General features: G+C 25.8%; 1 protein-coding gene and 1 pseudogene across 1 annotated transcript; one reads left to right on the forward strand and one right to left on the reverse strand.

Moving 5' to 3' along the window:
• Positions 1-3995: 3995 nt before the first annotated feature.
• On the reverse strand, positions 3996-14357 carry LOC126904228 (WD repeat-containing protein 81). Its single transcript, XM_050683032.1, has 26 exons — positions 14131-14357; positions 13921-14044; positions 13703-13859; positions 13411-13631; positions 13001-13192; positions 12584-12931; positions 12321-12521; positions 11937-12082; positions 11704-11873; positions 11522-11631; positions 11281-11451; positions 9037-9926; positions 8886-8968; positions 8593-8822; positions 8355-8529; positions 8117-8295; positions 7824-8059; positions 7541-7625; positions 7302-7479; positions 7143-7216; positions 6934-6986; positions 5682-5889; positions 5331-5618; positions 5112-5261; positions 4923-5029; positions 3996-4583 (listed from the first exon to the last, which is right to left on the reverse strand). Exons 1-26 carry the CDS (start codon positions 14238-14240, stop codon positions 4352-4354), a joined length of 5118 nt encoding a protein of 1705 aa, XP_050538989.1. The 5' UTR covers positions 14241-14357; the 3' UTR covers positions 3996-4351.
• An 11309-nt stretch (positions 14358-25666) lies between these two features.
• Positions 25667-27995, forward strand: LOC126903920 (uncharacterized; annotated as a pseudogene).
• The last annotated feature ends 5 nt before the right edge of the window (positions 27996-28000 follow it).

Genomic DNA, 28000 nt, shown 5'->3' on the forward strand with positions numbered 1-28000 from the left:
TCATAATCTGTTTAGGATAATCTATATCAAAACTTAATGTATTTTAGTTTTTACTTCACATTTATGATCAATTTTTTTTATTTTGGTGGTGTTTAATCTAATAATTTATTGGTAGAATTTTAAATTTTAGCTAAATATGGTATTTACATTTCAATAATCAGTATTTCATGAATGCTCAAAATAGTGTTTATAATATGATATCATTATTTTACACCTGTTATTATTAACTAATGCACAATTAATTATCTCACGATATAATTTAAGGTTATTAGCAACTAGTTAAAGAAAAATAGGATACATTATTATTTTTATGGAGGGCGATATTACCCTCACATGCGGATAATTTCACAAAAATTGTTTTTTTTTTTGGAAATAACACGTTATTTTATATTACGTTATTGTAATTTATCTTCGCAAATAAAAATTTAAAGAAGGTGAATAGTCAAAGTTAAATTCGTTTCTCTAAATTGGCTACAGATTTTATAGCCAATTGTCTTTAATTGGGCGATTTCCCGTATCTGCTACATACTTATTCACTACTTTGCACAACTTGACAGGGTTTTAGATGTACGTAGCAGCCAGTAAAACAATTTTATTTCAGGTTTTTTACGGATTATCTATATCTGTGCTCAAAGCAATAAAATGACATTGAACGAGAATTCTAACCTTATTTTTTAAAAGTACAAAAGAATTATATTTTTCATATAAGTTAGAAAAAGCTTCTAGAGAAAAATTAATACGAAATTTTATACGTATATTTTGTTATCACTAGGGAACAGTGCAATAAAATTAAAAAAAAATTAAAAACCCCTAAAAAATTAGCATGTCAAGCAGAAGATTCTATATTGATAAATTGTATGTGCATTTGTCGAATTTCAAGTAATTAGAGCAAGTGTAGATTACCTAAAGGTAAATTTATGGGTAATTTCGGAAATTTAAATTAGCATTTGAAGATAAAAGGTGACAACTGAGTTAGTATTTAGGGATGCTCTATTTTTAGAGTAGTTTTTACAGGTGAGCTTAAAATATAAATGGGGATTTATAATTATGTTTACACGATGGAAGAGTCAGTAAATAAAATTTTGAAGGCGTAATCAGTTTTGAAATATTACTTTTTATAAAAAAAACATTATTTAACGAAAAAAATGAAGGTTGTATTTGTAAAATAAAATAAGTGAAATATTAAAAATAAATAAATAAAAAATAACTAACTCAATTCGTATGAATATTTTTAGAGAATGAGTCAGTATTTTAAATAAAACTGAAATATCAATTTTTATGTCGATGAACAAATTTATAATTATTTTTTTAAAATAAATTGATAAATATAAAAATTATTATCAACTTCAAGTTAAATCTTAAAAGTTTTATAATTGATTACAATCACTACCATTAAAACGCTTCGATGCAAATAGTGTTTTTAAAGAGAATAGTTGGATTGTGCCAAAAGCAACATCATCTGCTATTTTTGTTATACAAGTTTTTAAATATAATATGACACGACTTGTGTCGCAATAATGTAGTCAATACTAATTTAGACGTTTATTGATAATGAAACAACAACAGATCATTTGTAAAACCGATAAGACGAACGCAATGAGTAGTACTCCTTGCACAACGTCGTGGCACTGTCGCTGTGGACACGGTGTCCGTCATTTTCATTGGACGTCAATAGTTGGCCACGTTGGTGGCGACGGTGTACTGGTGCGGCTTCGATTCGTCGTGTCTGGACGTGTTGTACGTCCGGAGTCGATGGCGTACATCCTCGACGTTATCACTTGGACGACGTGAAAAAGACTCGACGTAGTATTGAAACAGTCGGCTGTGCAGTCGTTATTCGACAACTTATTCATTGTTAATATTAAATAAATATTATAATATTGTAATTAAATAATTAATCAGTCTAACTACTATATTTTCACATAGTATGATTGACAAAGATGGTGCGTGTTCCGCATATCACGGAGCGCTGAGGACCGTGTCAAATACTTAAATAAATACTTAGTAATTGAGATTGTAATTTATCATGACCTATTGGTAGCTAAAACATTTTTTATCGAATTTCCAGTCCCTTCTTTTTTACATATTTATTAGTCCCTTGAATAAACACTCATTTACTTTTTTTTTCTTTATAAAAAAAGAGTAGCTACCTTCTCATACTATACAATTATACTGTTTGACCTAAAGTAGAGATATAAATAATTGACATAAATTTTGAAGCAGAGAATTATAAAATCACGAAAAACAATGACTTTTAAACAAAATTAACATTTTTTATTTAATTTCAAGGCCTGTTTACATAAAACAACTCATCGGGACAATTTTTTTTTCAACTTTTTTAATATGTCACATAATTTAAGACATATTTAAAGGTATAAGGATTTTCCAATCCTTTTGATTACAAATCCGGTAGTCGTAAAATGCACTAGTAAAAAGATAAAATGAACATTTTAAGCTAGTTCAAATTTTCATAGTCGTTTATCTCTGGCATTTGCAAAAATTCAAAATAAACTTAACTTTATGTTCAATGTAAATGAAATTCATACAATACTTATGAAAAATGGTCACTCTTTATGAGAAATTTTAAATTAAAAAAATATCTATATGACGGATAAAAGAGATATGTATAAAGTAATTAAAAATTAAAATTATATTGATTCATACATTTTTCGAAAAGTTATTAAAATTAAAAGTTGAAGGTATAAAATATAAAATTATAGAACTAGAACACAAGAGTAGTACATTTTTAACTACAGGGGCCAATTGTACTTTATATTATTATTGTTCATATTAATTTTGTAATTTTTTGACAAAAAATTCGTTATATTACATAATCATTTTAAATACTTTTTTTCCTAATTTCTTATTGTATAAATGTACAATCCTTCAATAAATTTCATTTAGTATAGAACTGTTCGATGCTCAATTGTCTTGACATTACCCGTAATTTTCGTGACGCCAGTATAGTATATACACTCAATTTTTTTATTATATATAATGTTTAAGTCATACAATTTATATTTTATAAATATAGACTATTATTTTTAAATTTTGTTTTTGAATATATGCTCAATATGTTTGAATCAATTATTATTATCAATAATTATTATTCAAGTATTTAAAAATATATTTTGAATTTAACTTTTATTAACATTCGAATATATATTCTGAATACGTTTTAAGTTATGAAAATTTCAGGTAAAAAAAAAGTTAAAAAAAATTGTTGAAATTTACTGATTTTAAAAATCGACATTTTTTTTCGTAGATTCCTTCATTTACGAAACACGGATACAATTAATGTCTTTAATTTAATACCTTTTGAGTTTTGCATCAAAGCTAGAAAATGACATCATATAAATATAATTAGTCTAGTCATAGCATAATTTTAAATTTGACGATAAAAACGATTACATTATTAATTTTAATCATTGTTAAAAAATGATTCAATTAAATTTTTTTAATTAGCCCTTACTTAAAATTCTATAATTGATCACAAACATTTGTGATGTTTTAAAATAATCAAAAATAATAAACCAACAATATATTTCTTGTGTATTTCTTGTGAGTTATTAAACGTACATTTTTCAAACTACAACAGTTATTGGAAGATTAAGAAAATTAAATTTAGTAAATGCAATATTGACATCAAAATATATCAGATATGAAACAATAATTTTACTTTTAACTAGTATATTTACAACTACACTAAATAAGTTAATAAACAACCAATGTCCTTAGCATGGCCTCAGTAGGCTATGGAGAGTATTCTAAAAAAAAGCTATAAACAAAAATTACTAGGTAGTGTAAAGAAAATGTATACAGAGCCCTTTAAAATGAATGTCAACATGCAACTAGCCAATTTATTTTACATAAATAAAAATAAAATATAAGTATAACAATATTCAATGACTAGAAATTAATTTATTAAAATTCAAATAGAGTACATATTTTTTTTAATTATGTTAAAATATGATTCATAAATAATTTAACATTTATAACATAGTAGTGGTCAAAAATTATATTATAATGATGATGATGTTTAAAAGATAAAAAATATTATTTTTTAGGTAAAATACAATAATAAAATTAAAAAATTAAAAATTTGTACTTCAATAAAACCATAACTTAAGCAAAGCTTTTTTTTTAAATAATAAGTTTTTATAATATTACAATAAAATAGAAGTAAAAGTATGTTTACAAAGGGAATAAAAAAATGTAGAAAAAAATTGAAGTTTTATTTTCTCTATAATTATACATAATAACGTAGTAAAACATATAGATATATATATATTCATATTATATATACTAACTATTCAATTAGTATAATACATAAATATGTGTATCATACTTATTAACACAAAATGGTTATATTTCCATTATCAGCACCAAGTATAAGTATTTTATTTAGACTCAATACTGACATAGTAGTTAAAACACCTTTAAAAATATCTGCTCTAATTTTTGTAGATGAAAATGATGCTTCACTTGTGAAACCAGTATGTACTCCAATTCGGTTAGCTGTTGTACCTGATATTAGTTCATTTCCGTGGAGACCTAAACAATGGACTGGCTCAGGTGACCCTCTAAAATAAAATTTAATATTGATTAAACATACTAAAGATATGTTTACTTATCTTTATGTAATTTAGATATGCGTACATAAAGATACACACACATATATAAAGTATAATTTAGTGATAATTCCAATTTGTCATTAAATAATGATTTTAAAATGGTACCTTTACTTAAAAAAGTAATTTTTTATCCTTTAGAATGCAAATTTAGTATATATTTTTTAAATATTAATGAATATTTTTCACAAATATAATTAAAATCAAAATTAAAACAAAAAATTAAAAATGGAAGTATCATCTTAAATAAATCATCCCATAAATTGGCTGTTTTAGTATTAAATAATATACCTCATGTTATAAATTAGACTACCATTAGTTATGTTCCAAACAGACAAAGATTGATCAAGTGATGAACTGACGATAGTATTATTATCAACAGCTAATAGTTGTAAAACCTAAAATAATATTTTTTTAAATAAATTATTTATAATTTCTTTAATACCGAGTTTATTTTTAATTTGATAGATTAGATTTTACCTCTCCTTCGTGACCTTTCCAATTAGCAATTGCCTGACCTGTACGTAAATCGATTACTGTTAAATATCCAGTTGATTGGCCAACAGCAATCCAATGTCCATTATCAGCTACAGCAATACTCCTTATTAACCCTGATGCATTAGCAGATATCTATTTTTTTTTTTTTTTTTTAATTTTCGATTAATTTTTTAATTTTTATTTTACATCATTTATAGATACTTTGAGTTCAACTACTGATTTTCCTGTTCTAGGATCAATGGAATGTAAAGCTGGTTGAGTAGATGCAGCTAACAAATTTGGGTGAGGAGTGGGTAAACATTTAAGAATATTCACAGGTATATTATTCATCAAACAAACTAGACGACCACCACTCCATGGATCCCACACATGTATTGATGAGTCACATGAAGCCACAGTGCGAAATTTTTCGAGGTAGGTAACAGATAAAACTGATTTTCTATGTCTATTATAAGTGTATTGACATTGTGAAACACTATTACCATCACCCTTATAAAATAAAATAACCAATAATTAAGTTATGAAATACTGAAAAAGTCTTTCTTGATTTACTTGATTTCTTAATGACCAGAGTTTAACAGTTTTGTCTCGACTAGAACTTATAAAACTATTTTCATTTTCAAGTACACTTAAACATTTAATAGTTGATTGGTGTCCACTAAACATTTGTAACTTTATCTGTTTAAAATTAAATAAAGTATCATGACTGCTACGACCAATTTCATATTCCCAGTATGCTAGCCAGTTTCCTTTTAAATGTCTAAAAACATTAAATAATAGAACATATTTATAATTTTTAATATTTGTTTATTGCAACTAAACAAGTTGTTGAATTTTATGATTTAGACAATCTACATGTCTCAGTTGGAAAAAGTTAAGTTAGTACTGTGGTTTGTTTCAACTGCTGAGTTATATAGGATTTTCTATCCTCTTTTATAAAATTACTAGTTTAAAAGTGAGTATGTTAAAAATTAATAAAATAAAAATAAATGATAACAATTTTAGACCATGTGTTAGGGCGAATTAAAAATCCAAATTCGAATTTAATTGTTTTATATCTTTGTTTAATACCTTTAGTTATGTTAAAAAATATATCTTAAGTATAAATATGTTATGAGTTATGAGAAAACAACATTTAATAAAAATACATATATGATTTTTAATTCCGTTTTTTCTTAAATCTCAATATATCCTACACATAGGTATTCATTTTTTTTTTTTTTTTTGAGTGATAGAAATGTACTTGGAGCACACATGTTAGTATCTTTGACTTTTTATTGAGGACATTAAAATTTTATATTAACTTTAACAATACAATTTTAACATCAAACAGATTTATTATAGCCTTTTTAGCTTTATTGCAAAAAATATATTTTATATAATCTTATTGTCACAAAAAAATGTTTCCATTTAATAAACTAAAGTTTATTTTAAAGTTAGGAGAGCAGAGATAGGATCATTTTTTTTTTTTTAATAATATAAAATATAAGATACCATTAATTTCTGAAAAGTAAAAAATTATATCATGTTTTCTATTTGTATATATATTGTGTAAAACATAGTTAATTAATCACTTTATACAACACACATAATAACTACAAGCGACTTCTAAATATGATTATTCTAAGCAATTTTAAGCAATTAATTTTTTTATATAAATTTTTTATTAAATTATGATGCTATAAAAAAATTGAACATTTATATTTCTTTAGATTTCTCTAAATTGTATCCATGTAAAAATAATTTGAATAACATTTTAATCAACCTTACTACTTATGATTGTAAATTAAAAAATAAAACATACCTTGATGAGTCCATCATTATTTTAGCATCTTCTGCGACTTCTATTTCTTCTTCCTACAAATAAATAAATAAATGTTATTTATAAATTTTGCTTTAAAATAGCAATTGTAAATATTTCTGATAAAAAAATATTTTAATCGGAGTATATATAATTTCAAAAAATGTTATTATAATAACAAATTATATAAATGAGTAAAAATAAATATTTACTTGAAAATGAATTTTATTGCCTTTAAGAGTAAGATGTGCACCAAGTTTTTCTTCGAATTGTAATGAACAATCATCTATAAGATTTTAGTATTATAAATAAAATGAGGTAAATTTGATTCAATTAAAATAAAAATTATAAAAACAAGAAATTATAAATACCAATATTTGTGTAGTTTGCGTACACTCTTTCTTCTTTATACATAGCACATAATTCTTTAATAAAAATGAAGTTCATTAATGTTCTTTGCATAAATGGTTCCCCATAATACTTCATAAATAAATTGTAAGAATGATATGCTAAGTCTGGAGTTAAAACCTTAAATATTTCTTCCATTGCCTAAATAAAATATGGCAATGTCAACACAAAACAGTTTAATTCAAACGACTTTTAAAATTACTTTAGTTTTTACATGTGATTTTTCAGTACCAGCTAATACAGGCGAATCACCAGAGTCACTATTATTAGAATCAATAAGTTGTCCCCTATAAAACAATAAAAATATTGTTATTAAAATTTTAAGAATAAACAAATTAAATTAATACTAAGTTTACCAGTTAACATAAGTAAATCAAAAAAATTGAGCTTATGTACTATAAAACATATAAATTGTTACTTATTTATAATATTAACTAATATGTCTATATTTCAGTAAATACATTAAAATAATATAATGGTTTTACTTCAAATTGATATCCGTTAAATTTGGAAGATCAACATGTCGTAATCTATCAAATATTAAAAATAGTCTTTGAATTGTTTTTGAAATTAAATGACCTTGCTTTAGACCAAAAAAATAAATTGTGTCAATTAATTTAACAGCAAAATTACTGCGGCTTGGAGCTCCCAAAGGAAACATGATTTTAGGTGATGACAAAATTCGTATCATTGGATGAATAATACCTTTGCATAAAATGTCCTTTAAAAAAAAATGTGTTAAAATAGTTTTTTTGACTTGTGGATTTTTATTTTATACTTGACTGATTTCATTTAAAGTTGTTTTAGTGAAATAGGACATCAAATATTTAAGTAAAGTTATACATCCTATAAGACCACTTTCAAGATTAGTTGTCATTTTACTACGCTTACATAATCCCACAACATCAGAAATATGTGGTAAATACTGAACCAAAATCAATTGCTCACCATAAATACCTGAAATAATAATTTTTTTTAATTTAAGAAAACTCGATTTCGATTAAAAATTGTTTTACCAGCAATATTTATTAGACAATTTATAACTATAACAGCTTTTTCATCATTTTGTAAAGAATTACTATAGCACAACATCAATATTTTTAGTAAATTTTTTGTTACATAGAGTGATGTGTGTACTGGACCAACGCGATCTGATATCCATAATAATGATTCAGAGCTAACTTCAGCTATCTAATATAGAAGATAGAAAAATATTACAAATATCTTCATAAAAATATTTATAAGATATTATACTTTTAAAGGCTCTGCATTAATACATTTTTCTGAATCTGGAGTATGACATGACTGCATATCTTCATCATCTGATAATCCTTCAATAGTAACATCAACCATACTTTTGTCATCACTAAAATTTGTGTCAGTACTTTGTCGATCATAATCAATGAATACTTGATCATCTAATAAAACATCTTTAAGAGAGACTATACTTTTATTTAATGCCTCATCATCTAATGATATAGAGTCTGCAAAATAGGCATTTTAAAAGTTTTATATAACATTTATTTTTTGTACAATGTAATTTTTACCATTTTCAAATGCTTTAGACATATTTTTGCTAATCTTATTTGGAGATAAGTTTTCTTGAGATGGAAAAGAGCCACAGATGTCACTAAAGTAATTTGTATACCAAAAATAAAATGATGATAAAATAAAAAATTATTAAAAATAATAACCTACTTTAAATGTTGAATTGGAATTGGATGAGCAGTGTTAAAATTACAACCAGAACCAACAGATTCTACTAAAATAGGAACAATATTTTTTAAAAATATGTTTGTTCCAAAACCAGCAATTAATTTCATTAAAAATGGTTTCTGATACAATTTGATCCACTTATGTTGAATGAAAATACTTTCCTCACTTAAATCACGTAAGCATTCTTCATATAATTTAACTACACATTCGAGAAGTAAATCTTTTGATCGTTTAACGCCTAAAGATTTAAATGCCGGTTCCAATAACTGCAATGCAGCTAAAATGTTGCAATTTGTATCAGATACAAGATCAATTATCATAGGTACTAAAAACTCAATCCAAGTACTGTCAATTAAGAAACCACAAACTTCTGTTTCATTTAATTCAATCATTTCATTTTCAATATCAGTAATAATCTTGATACATAATACATTAAACATATCTAAAGTATACTTTTGATTTTCATCTAATAAATTTTTTACACTTTCCATTTCAGATTTTACTAATTTGTAATTGTGATAAATTTTTAAAATATTTTGCAAGTTAAAGAAATACTTAGGGAAACTTAATAATGATGAAGATAACATAGGAATAAGTAATTGATGAGCTGTTGGTGGAGGAAGCCCGTAATCTGTTACGACAGTACACCAGTTAAAATCAAAAGGTGAAGGATTTTCATTCAAAGGGATTTTATCAATTTGAAGTAGTAATTTGATAGCATGTCTGATACAATTGGGCAAATCTTTGAGATAGGTTGAAGCCAAAATTCGACAAGTTTGTAATCGCTTTGTAAATGATAATGTAGATAAATTGCTACCCAGAGCTATAATTTTATCGCTCATGAATAATTCTACCATTAAGCAACCTAAAACCTAAAAGTAATTTACAAATTAGAATAATATCAGTTAAAAAAAAATTTTCAAAAAAATATAAAAAATAATATATTTTTCTAAAAAATTTTAAAATATTGTTTATATAATGATATCTTTTATCATAATAGAAAAAGCAATAATTCAATAAACTACTATTTATTAATTGCCATTAATTATGCAAACTTATGGTACAGTGAGGACATGACATAGTTGGGACAAGTATAATTGATATCTGACAGTGATTAAAATCACTATCAAAAGAAATGCTTCAATGCAAATTTGTGCGTAGTGCATAATTTTAAGAAATTGGTGGATTGTTTCAAGAGCAACATCAATTCCTATTTCCTTAATTATATCTTAATTAGTAGTTCTTTGATTAATCAGTTGAAAAAAATACTTAATAATTAATATTTTAAATTATGGTAATTAATCTTATTATGAAATTGATATTCAATAATTTAATATTGTAAATTTTACAGAAAAATTATAAAAAATTAATAAGTAAATGTATATGTTAGTTCTATGGCAAACATTTATAAAAATTGAAGTGTTTGATACAAAACTATTCAAAAAATAATTTAAAGTAATTTAGTCTATACTGGTCTACAAGCAACATTCATCAGTGACAAAAATATACTTTTTCTAAACCAATTTTGAGCGGATTTCAAATTTGCAATTAGATTTTTTCTATTATCTCTAATTTTTGTGATTATTACTAATTAATATAAAAAAAAGAATATTTAAATTTAAAAAAATAATAACCTAAAAATTTTAAGTTAAAATGAAATTTAACACCAGGCTATAAAATCATAGGTGAAACTAGGCTCAGAATACTTCTGAATATTACTATATTATAGAATGTCACTATAGGATATAGCTATATGGAATTTTGCAGTTGTAGAATCTATTTAAATACCAAGAGTTTTATATTTATATACTATAATTTTTATTAAAATGATCTATTTCAATATTAATACAAAAAATTTAAGTAAAAATCACAATTTTTAACTTTTGAGAATAATGTAACTAGATACAATTTGTGATCTTTTGACATACAATTGAAAGACATCGGTTCAGTGAGAACTGAGAAAAAGTGGTGCAAACAAAAAAAAAACACATCAAAATAAAATTAATACCTTTATAGCTTTGCATCAAAACTAAAAACTATAATTTCAATATATATTATGGAATAATATAAAGATTATTAACAATCTATGAATTAAGTTTATTGAATATTAATCATTTTTAAAAAGATAAAATTATATAAATTATTTACTTTGTTACGTAAAGTTGTTAGTCATAATACGTGAAAAATACTATTTATTGGTTTCAAAATTTAATACAAAATTATTACTTGAATTTCTTGAGCTCTCCTATTTGCTATTACATTTTTATATGAAGTTATCTTCCTTGGTTTGTTGATATAATCCATAGAAGGATTAAATGTGGCATATATTCCTGATAAAAATTTATTCAAAGTATCTAATGCTAACAAGGGAGTAGCAGGATTATAATCAGGAGGTAGCTAAAATAGTACAGCTCAATTATATTAAACAATTAAAAAATAATTAAGCATTAAAATAAATAGTACTAACACAAAGTGGTGTTTTTGAAAAATCTAAGTATTTTGTAAATCCATTGCTAGGTCTATCATCAGTTTCATTGCATGAAATTTCTTGTTCCGTTTCAGTTAATGGTGGCGTTTCTATATCAAAAAATAAATAAATGCTTCTTAATTATAATCAGAAATTTTAAGATAGACTAAGTGTTTACTAACTCATTTTTGGTAAAACTGGAGGAATATGTGAAAAGTAAGGCGATGGCAATAGTTTTTGAGGATGAGGTTGGGTAAATAATTGAACTATACCAGAGGATGATAAATTTGTATGATTATCACTAAGTTGAAGACACACATTTTTTGATTTAACAGCAGCTATACCAGATAATCTAAAATATTTAAAAGCATAAATATTTTAAATAAAAGGTAAAAATCATTAAATTGTCTATTACTTATAACCAAAAGTTAAATCAATCCAGTGGTGTAATCTTTCTGAAATATAATTACATTCTAGTATAGCTCTATGAGTATCCACCAAATCTTGAACATTTTCTGCCCAAGTTGGAATACCTAAGTCTGGAAGCTCTTTATGAATTGACTGAAATTAGAAATATTTAAAACACATTTATAATAAAAACAACTTTGGAAAAAAAATAAATATTAATTAATTCATCAACAATAACCTACTAAATAAACTTTAAAATTTCATAAATATACTAGTGTACAAAATTTTAACTGTAAATATTAACAACACCATTGAATAAAAATGTAAAAATAATAATAATAATTAAGTACTAAAAACTACAATAAAAAATTTCTAATTTTAAATAAATTACTTTAAAAACTGAAGGATCAGTAAAAAATTCAGGAATACATTCATCCGGAGACCATTGTTGCATACGTTGTATACTTGATGGATATTCTTCAGGTACAAATTTTGTCCTTATGTATCGGCAAAGAACTGAACGTGGTGTTACACGAGATCTGTACACATAGTAAGTTATCTCTGATAATATATCAGTTACATGATGAGGGATCTAAAAAATGACCATTATAAAATAATAACAGAAAATATATTAAACAAAATACTAGAACTTACCAAAATTGAATTTTTTTGATCTCCAATATCATAAGTCAAGTCTAACTGTCTATCACCTTTGTTTATCCTATATTTTGATCTTGTGAGATCACGATAATTTAGACCAGCACGGGAGCTGAAATCCGTAACCCAAGGAAATACATGATGACATTTAGGATCACCATATTTTCTACCAGCTAATTTATTTAAAAAAGTTAAATAATCAAAATTTGATATTTTCCCATATACCCATTGTTCACACATAAAGGCTAGACTTTCTGTATGCATTTGATTTTTTATGTCATTAGATACATTATTACAATCACTACTACTAGAGTCTGAAATATTGTCAGTAATTCTGGGCAAAATCTTTCAAAAATAAAAATAATTTTAAAAATAACATTATTTTACTATTTACTTATTCTGTACTAAACATACCTTTATCCATAACTCTGGAGAAACAATAACATCTGATAATGTTATATTACCCAAAACAAGTCCACGATCATGACTATTTTGCATAGCATTTAAAAGTTGAAAAATTAAAAACAATGGTCGAGCATAACAATTTTTTAATAATGCTGGACTATAATTAACACAATCTTGTAAAGTATGAGTATCATTTGTTTCCTAAAATTAGTGTATTTTTTCATAAAAAAATTTAATCAATAAATAAATATCTAAAAATATATTTCAATAAATACAAATAATTAATATGATTTGATGATATAATGATGAAAATGTATAAACTCAAAATTGAAAATTGCTGATGATAAGATTTAAAAATGAATCAAATTAATAAGTAATAAATAAATTATAAAATACAGGCAATGATAAAAAGATCTTACTTGTAATAAATAAAAGTATTTTTCTGTTTCAAATACTATGTTAGCACATAAAATATTAGAGTGTGAATCGTTATCTGAAGATGGACACACTTTTTGAGATCGTTCTCGAAGATTAACTATTTGAGAATTATAAAAACGTACAAGAACATCTTTAATAACACTATTATATGGTAATAAACAAATATTAGAAGAAAATGTTTGTTCTTTAAAAAAAAATCCATCTAAAAAAAAAACAACAAAATCATATAAATTTAAAGCAATAAAAAATTCATAAAGATATTTTAAACATTACTCAAGCTATATTTTTTAAATGCTTCTTTCCATAAATTCTTTCTATTGGTAACTGTTACATACTGCAGTTGTTGAGAGAGGCTTAAATCTTTTTCAAACTTAATAGATTCATATTTTCGGGCTAATGGAATAACATGTTTATCTTTTTTAGTAATAATCTACACATAAATAAAACATAAAATAAAACTTTGATTTCCTTAAAAACATTAAAAATCATACTGAAACTAGAACATATATCCAAGCATCACCTAAACTTTCAATTTGTTGTACTTTAGCTTGAACATCATCATTTGTAAAAGTTTCATGATGCAAGAATGGTCGATAAATACCATTTAAAAAATCTCTACATCAAAATTTTTTTTTTCTGTTTAATATAATATTAGAGTTCCTTTTTTTTTTTATAATCAATTATTATTTAGATAATTTTACCTGTACCAAATACGATGAACATTGGCAAAAAAGCGTTTAGGGTTATTTGTTTGTTTTATATACTCAGATGGTATCGACAAATCTTGTGAAACGATGTTTAACAATACCATCTTAATAATTTAAGATTTAAAAATAAATCAAAGTCACAAATTGAAGATGTCAAAATTTTTAGAATACTAAACAACTTTTACTGTTTTTAAATTTCAATGTTTACTAGAGATATTTATTATCAAATTTGATAAACATCATTTATCAGTTACACCTAAACTGATAAATGATAATAAAATTAAAATAATAAACAATAATAATTATTGGTTTATATATTTTGTAACATTTAGTTTATGTTTCAAAAGATTTGGATCAGTGTTGAATTGAGAACTTTTTTTATTGGAGATTCTAAGCATTGGACTAAGCAGAAAAAAAATTATTTTCCTATATAATTATAAAATTTTAAAAAATGGTTTCCAACTATTAAACAAAACATCCCGTCAATTGTCGAAATAGCTTATTATCATTTTTATTCTGATATTGTCAGGAGGGTCTATCAAAATGCCAAGGTGGTTCCAGATTTCTCTGAACTATACCTGGATTCAACACTGATTAGGTTGTATTGGGTTTCTGGTTAATGTCATTAACAAATTTTAATATCTACATAATGAATGAGGGTAAAACTATAAAATAGATAAGTGGTATTCAATAATTAATAGTTCCAAATAATTTAATTATTAATATCTGAAAAAGTTATTGAAGGTCACAGGTACAACTTGTGATGGAAAAGTTGGGATGGCCTAAAACACGGACAGTCCGCTACTGACGAGAACTTCCAGATAATTCCAGGAACCGCAGTTATACTGTATTTTTATGCCGCTCGTTCATGTTGCCGTCGCGTGACTATAACCGTCCGACCTCCTGAAATATGTTGTGCGCTCAAATAACTAATTTGAGAGTATTTAATTTAAATTTTACAGGCACAGAATTAAGTGTTAAACCTCATCTACAAATAAACGTAGTTAATTAATAACATTAACGAACCCATTTCTCACTTGAGATTTTACTTTAACAATTTAAAAAAAAAATGTACACTTTTTTTAGGTCGTAATTGATTAAGAAACTATTCTTTATAATTAAATTCTATTACATTAGTACATTATATATTTGATATGTATTAGATACGTTAATATATCAGGAAAGTAAAAATTATAAGTTTTATTTTTAATTAATCGCCAACAACAATTTTTAAATAGCTAGAAACGAGCATGTATAAATTGCAAAAAGCATATAAATGGCCTCATGATCATTTGGTTTCAAGTTATCATCTTAGCCATTACTTGGACGATTGAACTGAAAAGGTGTTCAGCTATTGCACCGATAAACCTGTTCCTCAGTTGATGCAGAAATATATCTAAGGTCGTTGTATCTAATGTCATAATATCGCAATACACCCAGAGAAAAACCTCGATCTATATAATAAATTCATTGTTCAATTTGATAAATATATCATTACTATTGAATCAATGATATATTTATCAATATGATATTTTTTTTTCTTGTCTTGAACAATAATTATTTATAAGAATAGTTATTTTGTTCGTATTAATAAAACATTATCATAAACCCTTGATAAAATTTCTCTTTCAATTTTGATTGAGGTTTTTCTTTGGGTGTACCTGATATATGATTATAATGGTTTTTATTAGTTAAAAAAATGATTTTAACAAAAAACAACCAAATTTTAAAACTTTTAAATCAATTGTTGCTTTTTAAAACTTTTTACATAAAATTTATCAGTGTGAAAACTTAACCCTATTTAAAAAAATTAATTGAAAAAAGGGTGTCTGTTAAACTCGATTTATACCAAAAAAACAACCACGAATATCTTTTTCGTCATTTTTTTATTCATCTTTGAGATGACTTTTAGACTATAATGTTTCAATAGACGAAAAATTAATAGTTACTATTAAAACACTATTATAAATTTAAAAGATAATGATTCAATTTAGAAAGTAAATACTTGTTTCAAAAGTTCTGAGACACGTATTTAACGGGTATGAATAACCCGAGTCCATAAAATAATGCCTCCATAATTAAAGTTAATTTTTTGAGAATAGTGGATGATAAAGAAATGTGATAAAGTTTTCAATTAATTTATTCATTTTGACAAATTTTTTAAGTTACGCTTATGTTTAAGAAATGCTTTCTAAGACTTCTTCATAATCTCAATGAAAAAAAAATATATATATATATATATATAAATTGCTTGAAATTTTTACGGATGGATCCGCGTTTTTTGTAGTGAGCTGACGTTTCTGACTCGTTGCAGAGTTAATCTTCAGAGCGATAGTTACAGACTCATAGTTGTAACTATACTGTCAGTTTATCATGTTTATGGTATGTTTTTATATCAGTTGATAATTGATAACAAGATGTTGTTTATTTGTTGTTGTATTTGTCGTGTTGATGTTAACTATCAGTTTGTTGTTTACATCCGGTTTTGTTGTTGTTTACAAAAATGACATTCTTGGCATTTAGCTTTTCCTTTTCTACGCCGAATATTTTCTGTTATGTTAATTTTTGTTTTTTCACACATTAAGTTATTTTCTTTTTGCCTGGTGTATAATAGGTAACCAAGTCTTGCTAAAAGTCCATACAAACTATCCAAAAAATTACGAAAGAGAAGATGGATGAACTATTAGTAAGACTTGGTTATCTATCAAACATTAGTCAAAAGAATAAAGAAAATATGAGTAAAAAACTAAAATTAACATAACAGAAAATATTTGGTATAGAATAGGAAAAGCTAAATGCCAAGAATGTCATTTTTGTAAACAACAACAAAACCGGATGTAAACAACAAACTGATAGTTAACAACAACACGACAAAAACAACAACAAATAAACAACATCTTGTTATCAATTATCAACTGATATAAAAACATACCATAAACAAGATAAACTGACAGTATATTTACAACCACGACTCCTATGATAAATACGCTAATGAACTTATATCTATAATGTAGTCTTTTTTTGATATTGTTTAATGTCTTCTCAACTAAAAAATGTTAAGATTTTCTTTTTTACTATGACCAGTGTGGTCACCTAAAAATTAGTGTTTTCCAGCTAATACTCTCAGCCGTCAGTAATTAATTGCCGGGTGTAGGCTGTGATAGTGTTTACTCGCGAATAGTCTCATCTAAAGTTTTAATATGATTTATTAATAAAAAGTATTAATTTTTAAAATTTATTCACTTAGAAATAAAAATATGTAATTGTGGCTAGTTGTTTCTTTTAGAATTTACTTTTAAAATTAGTCTAAACGTTTAATTAAAAGGAAAAATAATAATTAACAGAAACATACTTCTTGTATGAGACGATGGAAATTTGTACAGCTCAGCGATATTTAATCAAATCTCGATATCTGCACATTGAGGCACAACTTGCTGCCGATCAATCCCAGGCCGCCGAGTCAATATTATAGACTATACTTTATTAAATAACTAAGATTTGAACATAATTGATAATGTAATAAAAATTTTTTTTTTAAGAACAGTTTATTATATTTTATTGTTCTCTTTTTTTAGCATACTTGCTTATATTTGGATCTTTTTAAGCGCATATAATTTCGTGCTCTTATTATAATTCATTAAATAATATACAGTGATTTATCCTTTCAGGGATAAAAAAATTTAAATTTAATTTTCTTTATTAAGGGAATCCTTATTTTAATTTTTTATTTGATCAAAGGTTTCATTTTTTAAAATTGTTTAAAGATTTGAATTTCAAATACAAATTCATCGTTAATTTGGTTTTAATTTTCACAATAATCTTTATCTATAGCCCAAAAATTATTTTTGTGGTCGTTAACAAGAAAATTTTCCATACCGGCTGCTCAACAATAAACAATAGTAAAATCTTGCGTTGAATATAATATTATGTGTCTATTAATAGACATGAATTATTAAAGATTTCACGGTACAAAGTCCAGCAAATGCCGCATGCCCGATGAATACATCACTGACTTTATGAAGTTTGTAATATATTTTCTATGCACAATGTTCAGTAAGTAAAGAAACAGGTCAATTATTAAAAGAAAAAGAAAAATAGAAATCCTTATTTACTGAACACTTATACAGACTACATATAGTCTGTGAATATACGTTGAAGTCATCTTCATGATACCTAATGACATGCATCGTTCGAATATGGCTTATTTTTTTCGGCACATAGTCAAGCAACTACACTATTGGAAATTGGTTAATTAATTAGATCTCGTGCATCATTCTTGTTTTTGCCTTTTGTATGCTATTCTTGTTTATTAGTGGGAATAAACAGATCTACATTAATTTTCAATCTTAAAATATTGTGTTGCTCACATTTATTCCGTGTCAGTTTTATATTATCAATATATAGTTAATGAAAACGAAATCATTATTGTGGCTTCAGGTTGTATAGGCTATAGTATTATTATATTAATAAAATACACTGGGGGTCCAATGATTTTACCATGTAGGAGATGAAAAACCTTGATAAAAATCATCATGAGAGCTGTCTCCTACATCAAAACTATAATAACATCTATTAAGATGTTATTATGAACTATTAGATAAATATAAATGATTTTTTCTTATTTAACCCATTTATAATATTTAATTTATTTTAGAATAGTACGCCATTAAATTTACTTATAAATAATTACCAAGACTTAAAATTTCATCTCCCAAATTTATAAGATTAAAATGTTTTCCATATTAACTATGTTCAATATTTTTAAATTGAGTAATTTACATAAAGTTTCCTAAATATAAAACACATATAATGAAAATTGTAAAAAAAGGTATGTTATTTAAATAACAACTAGCTCTGCATCGTTGAAATTCATAACTGTCACCTTTTACGAATATCACAAAACTGGATTATAATTAATCCACACAGTATTCTCAAGACATCTCTCATTTGTCGCCAAAAATAAATACGGACATAAAACCCATTCACTTGTAAATATTAGGCACAGACGCGGTTTTTTATTCGCGACAGCTAGCGGCTAAACAGCTTCGTGTATAACCAGCTAAAATGCAATCAATTAACAATACTATGAGCGATAAATAACAAGGAAAACAACCCAATTGGATGGTCTATTAATAGCAATGATTTTAGTTTACTATACACCATTAGACGGTGTATATCGCTGAAATTTTGATTATTATCCATTCGATAGACAGATATTTGAGAAAATTAATACTGAAGTCAATGGAGCCACAACTAGTAAGAGCGTCAAATTTAAATATAAGATAAGTTCATAAGCAAACTGACAACGTAGTGTTCATAGCGTTAAGAATGTTTTTAACGCTCTGCCCTTTTAAATTATACAGACTTATGAAAGCTATGTTGTCAGTTTGTTGGATGGGATACTCTCTTACCGCCACCAAGTCACGTTCCCCCATTCAATATATTTATTGTACTATACATTTATGACACTTTAATTTTGTTCATCCGTTTATTTGAATTTGACGCTCTTACTACTTAACTAAATTGACTTCATTCAAAGTTAGGCCAAAAACCAATATCTATTAGTCATAATCTGTATTCAAATCCATTAATGCAGGTGTGATTGAAAACTGAGAGCCCCATAACACTAAAATGTAAAATCGTTTCACAAATAAAACTTCTATGTATAAATTGGATAAAATTAAAAAAGAAATACTACTGTTTAAATAGAAAAGAATTTAAATTTATGAAGTCATTAGACACTCATTGATATTTCGATCGCTAATTCTTTAGATACCAACTATTTTAGCAATGAAAGTAAATTATTTATTTCTAAATCTGTATTTAGTACTGAAACTTCAGAATAAAATAAAATTTCCATTAGAACTACACGATCAACTCGAGAAATAAAATATAATAACTTTAAAGAACTTGAATTGAGAACACAAAAATAACTATATAAATAAATTTATTGAAATTCATATAAATTAATTGATTTAGAAAAACATAATTGAAAAGTATTTAACAACTGTCATTTAATAATAATATTAAGAATATCATATATTGTAGTCTATACTTTATTTTTAAAAAATATAGTTTAAGAAAACTGAAAAACACGCATATAAGCTTAAAACAATATTTTTAATATTATTTTTGACTTTTTAGTTCGATATGCTTTGAAAGCATGTTTTTTAGTTTTTTTAAACTATTTATTTTTTACTTTTCAGTTTTAATAACATCGCTGTCACAGTCACGGAGTATTTATTGCAAATTATGATTATCAATAGGTATAATTTCTGTATTGCCAGTTAATGTGTTTAAAAACTCGCAACATTGTGTCTTATTACCATTGATGATAAAGGCTATATGCTTGCTAATATCGTCATAAAAAACTAATTAGCTACCTGTATTTGCCCTCCCTTATGTATTATACATCTATATTAACTCAAAAAAATTTGAATCTTTAAATGTTTATATCTAGTAATAAAATTTGTTTATATATATATAATATTGATGACACGCACGCGTGTACGGATATGATAACCAAAAATAAATTTACACAGGAATAGTGGTGCCGTCATGTGGTGAGCGTGGGTGGGGTGGGTTGGGGTGAATGCGTTACGGAGTCTAGTCTCACGACGATATACGCGGCAATAATAACACGTGACACGTGGAAAGTTACAAACATTTTACATACATACAGGTGAAACTAATATAAGCGTGTTAATAACTGTTTAAGTTTTTAAGATTAGTAAATAATTCTTTTTCTACTTATAATATACATAAATAACTTTTAACTGCATAAAAAAATTTTAAACTTGAAACATAATTTTTATATAACAATTGTATACATTTATTAAGTTTACAATTTTGTATACAATTATTTATTCTTTTAAATTTTAAATTAAAAGTTATTTAACCGTAACCGATTAAATTATTATTAATTACATTATATATACAATCTCAAATAAAATATATAGAGAGAATTTAAAAGTTCTATCAAACATAACAAACATTTCTGCTAAAAAAAAAATATGACTCTACGTAGTAAAAGTGGTTCTTAAATAATTTGAACCGAAAATGTACTAATCCTACATAATAAACAGTATACATTTTATAAATCTATTTATTTGCAATATTAATGGGCGATAAATAACAAAAATAGAAAAATAACTGAACCGGACGGTCTATTAATAGCGATAATTTTAGTATATTTGAGCGAAAAATTCAAACAACCGTTTTCAGCAGATGGGAAAAATATTTTAAAAACTTCGACAAATTCTAATAAAGTTCAAGTTCATAAGCAAACTGGCAACGTGTGGAGTTCATAAGCGTTCAGAATGATTTCAATGAGCTGTCCCTTTTAATTTTACAGACTTATAGAAGCAACGTTGCCAAATTGCTTGTGAACTTATTTCTTACCGACGGGACACTAAAGAACACAACTAAGTAACTATTGAGAAATGTTGGATCTTTTTTTTGTATCTTACCATTTGGCCGTTGAGTCACGTTCCCTCATGCAATATTTTCATTGTACTATACATTTATGACACTTTAATAATGTTCAGCCGATTATTTGAATTTGTCGTTCTTACTACTTATCTCATTTGACTTCTGTATTAATTTCATCACATATCTCGAATTCAAACTAATTTATGACTTTTTTCGCCAATTTGTTATGTAGTTTTCAATTTATTTTTCCGATATATTTGTGTCTATTTTTATCATTAGACATTTCTCGGGCGCGCATTTCCAAATGTCTAAGTATAAAAATTTCCTAAGTACTGATTAAAAAGTTATTATCGACCAGTAATTTTTTAAATTAGATCATTTTCTATTTACCAAGTAAGCTACAAATGTATGTTGCCAGTTTGCTGGCATTTAAAAAAAATATTTTATAATGGATGAATGAATTCTTATCACCTTTAATTTTTTTTATATGATAATTAACATAATATTTTATTTGCTTTTTAAAGGGAGGAGGTGGTTACGTCTATAATTTGCGAAGATCATTAAAGCTTTAAAGATTTTGAAAATATATTTTTGCGTTCGATGTCCGAGAGTCCCGAAAATAAGTGTCATGAGGCAAGTTTTATTAGTAGTAGTAAACATATTTTTCTGCGGAATTCTGAGGTAACAAACTTAAAAAATACAATCAAATTCATAACTTCCTCCTTTTTTTGAAGTCGGTTAAAAAAAAATATGCCATATTAGTACTATAGTATTCAATTCGGATTCCGACAGAGTAGCATTAGAGTAGAGTGATTCACAGTCGGTTCAAGCGACCTAAGAGTTCTGGTAAAGTTCAGCGTTCAATAAGTAACCCATTTTTTATTTTATAAGTACTAGGACCAGTGGCGGCTCGTGGGTGTAGGTGGTGGGGATGTGACTTCAAATATAAAAAAATAAAACACAATAGACTTATTATTATTTTAAAGGTCGCAGTAGAAAATAGAAATGAAAATAACAATAATAGCGATTACACTATTACAGCAACCGATATCGACGAGCTGTTAATTCTAAAAACAAATTACCAATATAATAATATACTAAAATTTTACCGTACGTCGTTGCCGGTCGTCCAAAACTCTCACGCACATGATTGCAGCGTTTTGCTTATAATATACGTTTCTGCATATTGCTCGGACAGCGCTGTCGGTCGTCCAATCACTGCTCGCGTGTGTATGCTTACCAGCACATACTGAGGGAAACAACTTTAATGTTCGCACACGACAAATGTATTATAACTACTTTACTATTTAAAAACTTGAATTTTTAATAAAAATGTAGAATATACAATTAATTCTGTTCTTTTAATTAATTTTAGTAGGGGGTGCCATTGTCCCGTTGTCTAAACCACGAGCCGCCTAGGACTAAGACAGATCAAAATTCAAAATAAAACCGTACGGTTCTATTAAAGTTTAAGAGTGCACTCGGTAACCTGGCTCTCAGTTTATGTACGATCATACGATCGATCTGTACCTACTAGTTAATTTTTTTGAAGTACAATAGTCATTATAGTGGTTATAATAGTATTCATATGCAGTTATAATTTTATATAATTATTTAACCTTTAATTAGTAAAATAATAACATTTTAAATATTACAATGATCTATGATGATTTTATTGAGACTAGCGCGAATTCATTTGGTGAGCTAATGGCGGAATAACTAGACGTGCCGCTTATCCACTGACCAACAATTCTTCTAATACGGGCGTTTTTAATTGTGTTATAATTCAACTGCGATTTGTGTGTTATTCTCGCAAATTATTGACAAATATTACCATTTTTATAAATGCTCCTTTTGAGACATTGTCATTTTGTTTGCAACAAGAGAACTGACAAGATTTCTGCCTCTCTTGTCTCTTTCCTGTTAATGATTTCTTTCATATTTAACTCAAAAGTGAGTAATTTAATTATATTTTTAGAAGTATAATTTATAAGTAATTTTAGAATTAGCTTATATAAAATTTATGGTAAAATTATTAAAAGAACGTTAAAGAGACATAGTCCTACACATTGTCAACTGAATAATTTCATTTCATTTCAAACAAAATACCTATGATAATTTTTTAGATACGGTTGTATTTTACATAGCCTTATTTCCATTACTTATGATAACTGGGAATAGTCTCTTATACCTTATCATAGAATAAAAATGTGCAATATATTGATACGTCACTATTTAAGGTTGAGCCTAAATGCCCATCAACAGTGTACTAAGGGACCAATGGAGGATACCTAGCTAGTCTATATGTACTTTAGGTACTGAGGTCTCCTATTTAATTTATACTACCTTAGAGGAACTATCAAGAGTCACACTACAATATATATATATATATATAACACTCTTGGTTAACAACGATGTAAATGTTTATTAGGTAAAGAAATATTAAATAAACAATACAATCTGCTGGACACCTTGAGATGATAATAATCCAACAGACAGCTGATGGCTTCATAAACTTTCTCGGTGGTTGCTAATTTAAGAAAAAGTGTAAGACAACAAGAGTAATGGTCGTGATGATGGTAACAAGTCAACTAGCGGCGTTTGGAACATTAATATAATGACACTGTGCTAAGTGAAATCCAAAAGTGTTTATGTATGCAGTCTGCCTTCCAGTAGTAATTCGTGTGTCACTGTATCAATGTTATAAGTCTAGTCTAGTTGTGATACAATGATGTAGGATATGATTACGTATATATATATTAGGGTGTCCCTTATTTTGAAAATTTTGGAAATTCTTCGGGATCACCCCCCAAATTTATGTGTATACATATAAAAAGTGGCTACAAAAAATTCCAGGCCGATCAGATAAGTTTAACCCGTGCCGACTTGGGGTTGAAAATCGGCCAAAAGGGGTACTTTTTTAGTTTTTAGCAATTAACTCGTAAATTAGCACTCTCACAAAACAAAATATTTATACTAAATTGTAGATCTAATTGTTTTGTATAAATTAAGTTCTTACAGTTTTTCTTTTAAATCCATTAGTTTTCTAGAAAAATGTCAAAATATATAATATTTCGTAAAATTGCCGAAATTAGCATATTTACGAATATTTTATCATATATGACGAACCATATGTGATACGACCTAATGTTTCATACAAAAATTGTTTAAAATTAAATTTTACGAAATAAAAGTATTAAGTACAAATTTCATTGAACCGATCGTTTTATTGCTATAGCTGAATTAACTCGATCATATTACGATTTTTACTAAATATATGAATTTTAATGCTAGATTCTGTTAGTTATCATCTGGTTCATTACAACACTTATCGTACAAGTACGGCGATAATACTATAGTATGACTGAATTAATGTATTGTTATTATTTTTAAATTATAAATAACTCTGGAAATCGTAAATTTATTACAAATCGCAGCAATAGATATAGTGAACTTATACTTATACCACTTTAGTCGCTCACATCGCGTATTAAGTTGAACTGCTTCCTATTGTGTTTTTCTTTTAGTGTACGTAAAAATGTCCGTAGTATTAAGAAATGACAATAAAATATTTTTAATAGGGTCTTTGACTACTCAAATTTTAGGTTCAAAACTTCCATCCATTGGACAAGTTCTAAAAGTTTTTTTTTATAACCTAAGAATTGTTAATCTTACTATAAGAGCAAAAGCAGTATTGACTATTCGCGAGTGTAATATTTTCTGGGAAATGGACGATTCCATTTCAACCGAAATAAAAAAATTAATGGTTGTATCCCTTAATAATGAGTCAATAATAAACCCTAGTAAACGTTTTATTCTTTCATCGGTTCATATTGACAAATCATTTTCAGGTATAATAATTTTTGATATCTTTATTTTTTGATGACTATTGAGTGATTGATATTTTTTTTTAGAAAAAACTGTAGCTTCTTTTTTGTCAAAAAGCAGTATGAAATTTTTTAAACGATTCGATATCAATACTAATTTTTTAAATTTGGATCCAAGTAATTGGAATACTGATAATTTTTATTTACACGGAAAAGAAATTGTATGTTCACTTAAAGTAGTAAATGACTCTGCAGATAAAGCGGTTAAGGTAATGGAAGATTTTCATGAAAGTTTAACTGTAAACGATGAAAAAGCTGAGTTACTTTTACACTGTGTGTTCAAGAGCATAGAATATTATATCCTAATTGCAACAAAAAAACATTAAAACATAGTTTTTAATGTATATTTTTGTTATAATTTGTGAATTATTTTGAATTTAACATTTTGTATTTTATATAGTAACTTTTTTTTAATTTATACAATAATATTGAGAAGTAAGTATCATTATGAGTTTAAGTCAAACAAATACATCACTTTACAATATAAAGGAAATATATTTAAATTAAGCAATAAAATTCATATATTTAGTAAAAATCGTAATATGATCGAGTTAATTCAGCTATAGCAATAAAACGATCGGTTCAATGAAATTTGTACTTAATACTTTTATTTCGTAAAATTTAATTTTAAACAATTTTTGTATGAAACATTAGGTCGTATCACATATGGTTCGTCATATATGATAAAATATTCGTAAATATGCTAATTTCGGCAATTTTACGAAATATTATATATTTTGACATTTTTCTAGAAAACTAATGGATTTAAAAGAAAAACTGTAAGAATTTAATTTATACAAAACAATTAGATCTACAATTTAGTTTTAATATTTTTTTTTGTGAGAGTGCTAATTTACGAGTTAATTTCTAAAAACTTAAAAAGTACCCCTTTTGGCTGATTTTCAACCCTAAGTCGGCACGGGTTAAACTTATCTGATCGGCCTGGAATTTTTTGTAGCCACTTTTTATATGTATACACATAAATTTGGGGGGTGAGCCCGAAGAATTTCCAAAATTTTCAAAATAAGGGACACCCTAATATATATATATGATTGTATCAGTACCACTGAAGTATGAATATAATTAAAACAACCATTTTTATTTTTGATATGAACATTATACCCAATTCATCTGGGTTTTAATTAAAATCTTGTGAGTTTTTAAAATTTAGCAATTAATGACATTAAATTAAATAAAATACTCTTTGTTAACTTGCAAAAGCAGTGAAATTTCATATTAATTAAATTTAAACAAGTATCGCAAAGTGAAATATAAAGTAGAATTAAGTATCATTTAGCTCAAGCTCCATTTACCATAATAAAAATTCAAAAGCTAGATATTACTGCTGTCCATAATTATCATCATTAATTTCTTCTATTTTTTGATTTTTTGATTTTATGAATCTATTAATTTTATTATTTTTTGTTTGTTAAATTTGTATACAGAGTGTTCAGTAAATAAGGAAACGAATTTCTATTGTACTCATTGTTTGTAATAATTTAACTGTTTCCTAACTTACTGAACACCCTGTAGTACAAGTTGTATTTTTTTTAGTACTAATTAACTTTTTTGCTATTTTAATAAAGTTTGATGTTTATTTTATTTTTTATGTTCTGTTATTTACTTCCGTTATGCAATAGAGATAGTAGTTATTAACTTATTACTTTTTGATTATAACTAATTTTCACCATACCAAAATTTAAATTAAATTTTATTTCAATTTTATATAAAAGTTAGGTTTAAGATTTATAAATATTAATTTTTTAAATAAAAAATAAATTTATCAATCATCATTTATCAAATATTAGAAAAGGGTTCAAGAAATGAGATTTCAATATTGAACATTTGTTAATCATAATTAAATATTAGATATTCATTTTGAAATGTTTATTATATGTATCCTTAATATGTGGGTACATATTATAATTTATTATATATTCATCATTGTTTTATTCTGAATATTTATATTTATGTACACTGAGTGTACATAAAAACAAACTTTGTTGATATTAATATTTAAGTATTACTCTCTTCTTTTAGGTATAGAAACAAGATATTCTGATTTTTTGATGAACAAACTTTTAATTACTGCTACTGTCTGTCACCCACAATTTAAAACTGCCTGAATAAAAAATGAAGTAAAAAAGCAAACGACCACCAAGTATTTAAAAAATGTCTGTTATGAGTTGCACCAAAATATTAGTGAAAATAATTTTACGGATTATGGCCAAATTTATAATGACTTATCTAACTTCTTTACCAAGACACAAAATGTCCATGAGGAAAAGTCAACAGTTAGTGATGAAATTGACAGATCCTTGGGTACATCTACAGCAAAAACATAATTTACCCACAATTGAAAAAGTAAGATTAATTGAATACTTAAAATAAATATAAGTAGTGTAATTTTACTAAAAAAAAAGTGTACTTTGTTTTCAGTTTTTCATTAAATATAACATTCCTCTACCAAGTAGTGCATCATCTGAGAGGGTTTTTATTGTTGGTGGTGCTACAAACACTAAAGAACATTATTTTAAATAAATAAT

Source organism: Daktulosphaira vitifoliae, unplaced genomic scaffold, assembly GCF_025091365.1.
Source record: "Daktulosphaira vitifoliae isolate Bord-2020 unplaced genomic scaffold, ASM2509136v1 Scaffold_4, whole genome shotgun sequence".
In the NCBI taxonomy this organism is placed as follows: domain Eukaryota; kingdom Metazoa; phylum Arthropoda; class Insecta; order Hemiptera; family Phylloxeridae; genus Daktulosphaira; species Daktulosphaira vitifoliae.

Bases quoted from the DNA above. Each gene is read 5' to 3' on its own strand.
- LOC126904228 (XM_050683032.1), bottom strand. From the start codon at position 14,240: ATGGTATTGTTAAACATCGTTTCACAAGATTTGTCGATACCATCTGAG. The intron at 14,045-14,130 runs GTAAAATTATCT...ATTTTGATGTAG, and splicing joins GTTCATCGTATTTGGTACAG to AGATTTTTTAAATGGTATTT. The intron at 13,632-13,702 runs GTAATGTTTAAA...TTTTTTTTTTAG, and splicing joins ATTTAAAAAATATAGCTTGA to ATGGATTTTTTTTTAAAGAA.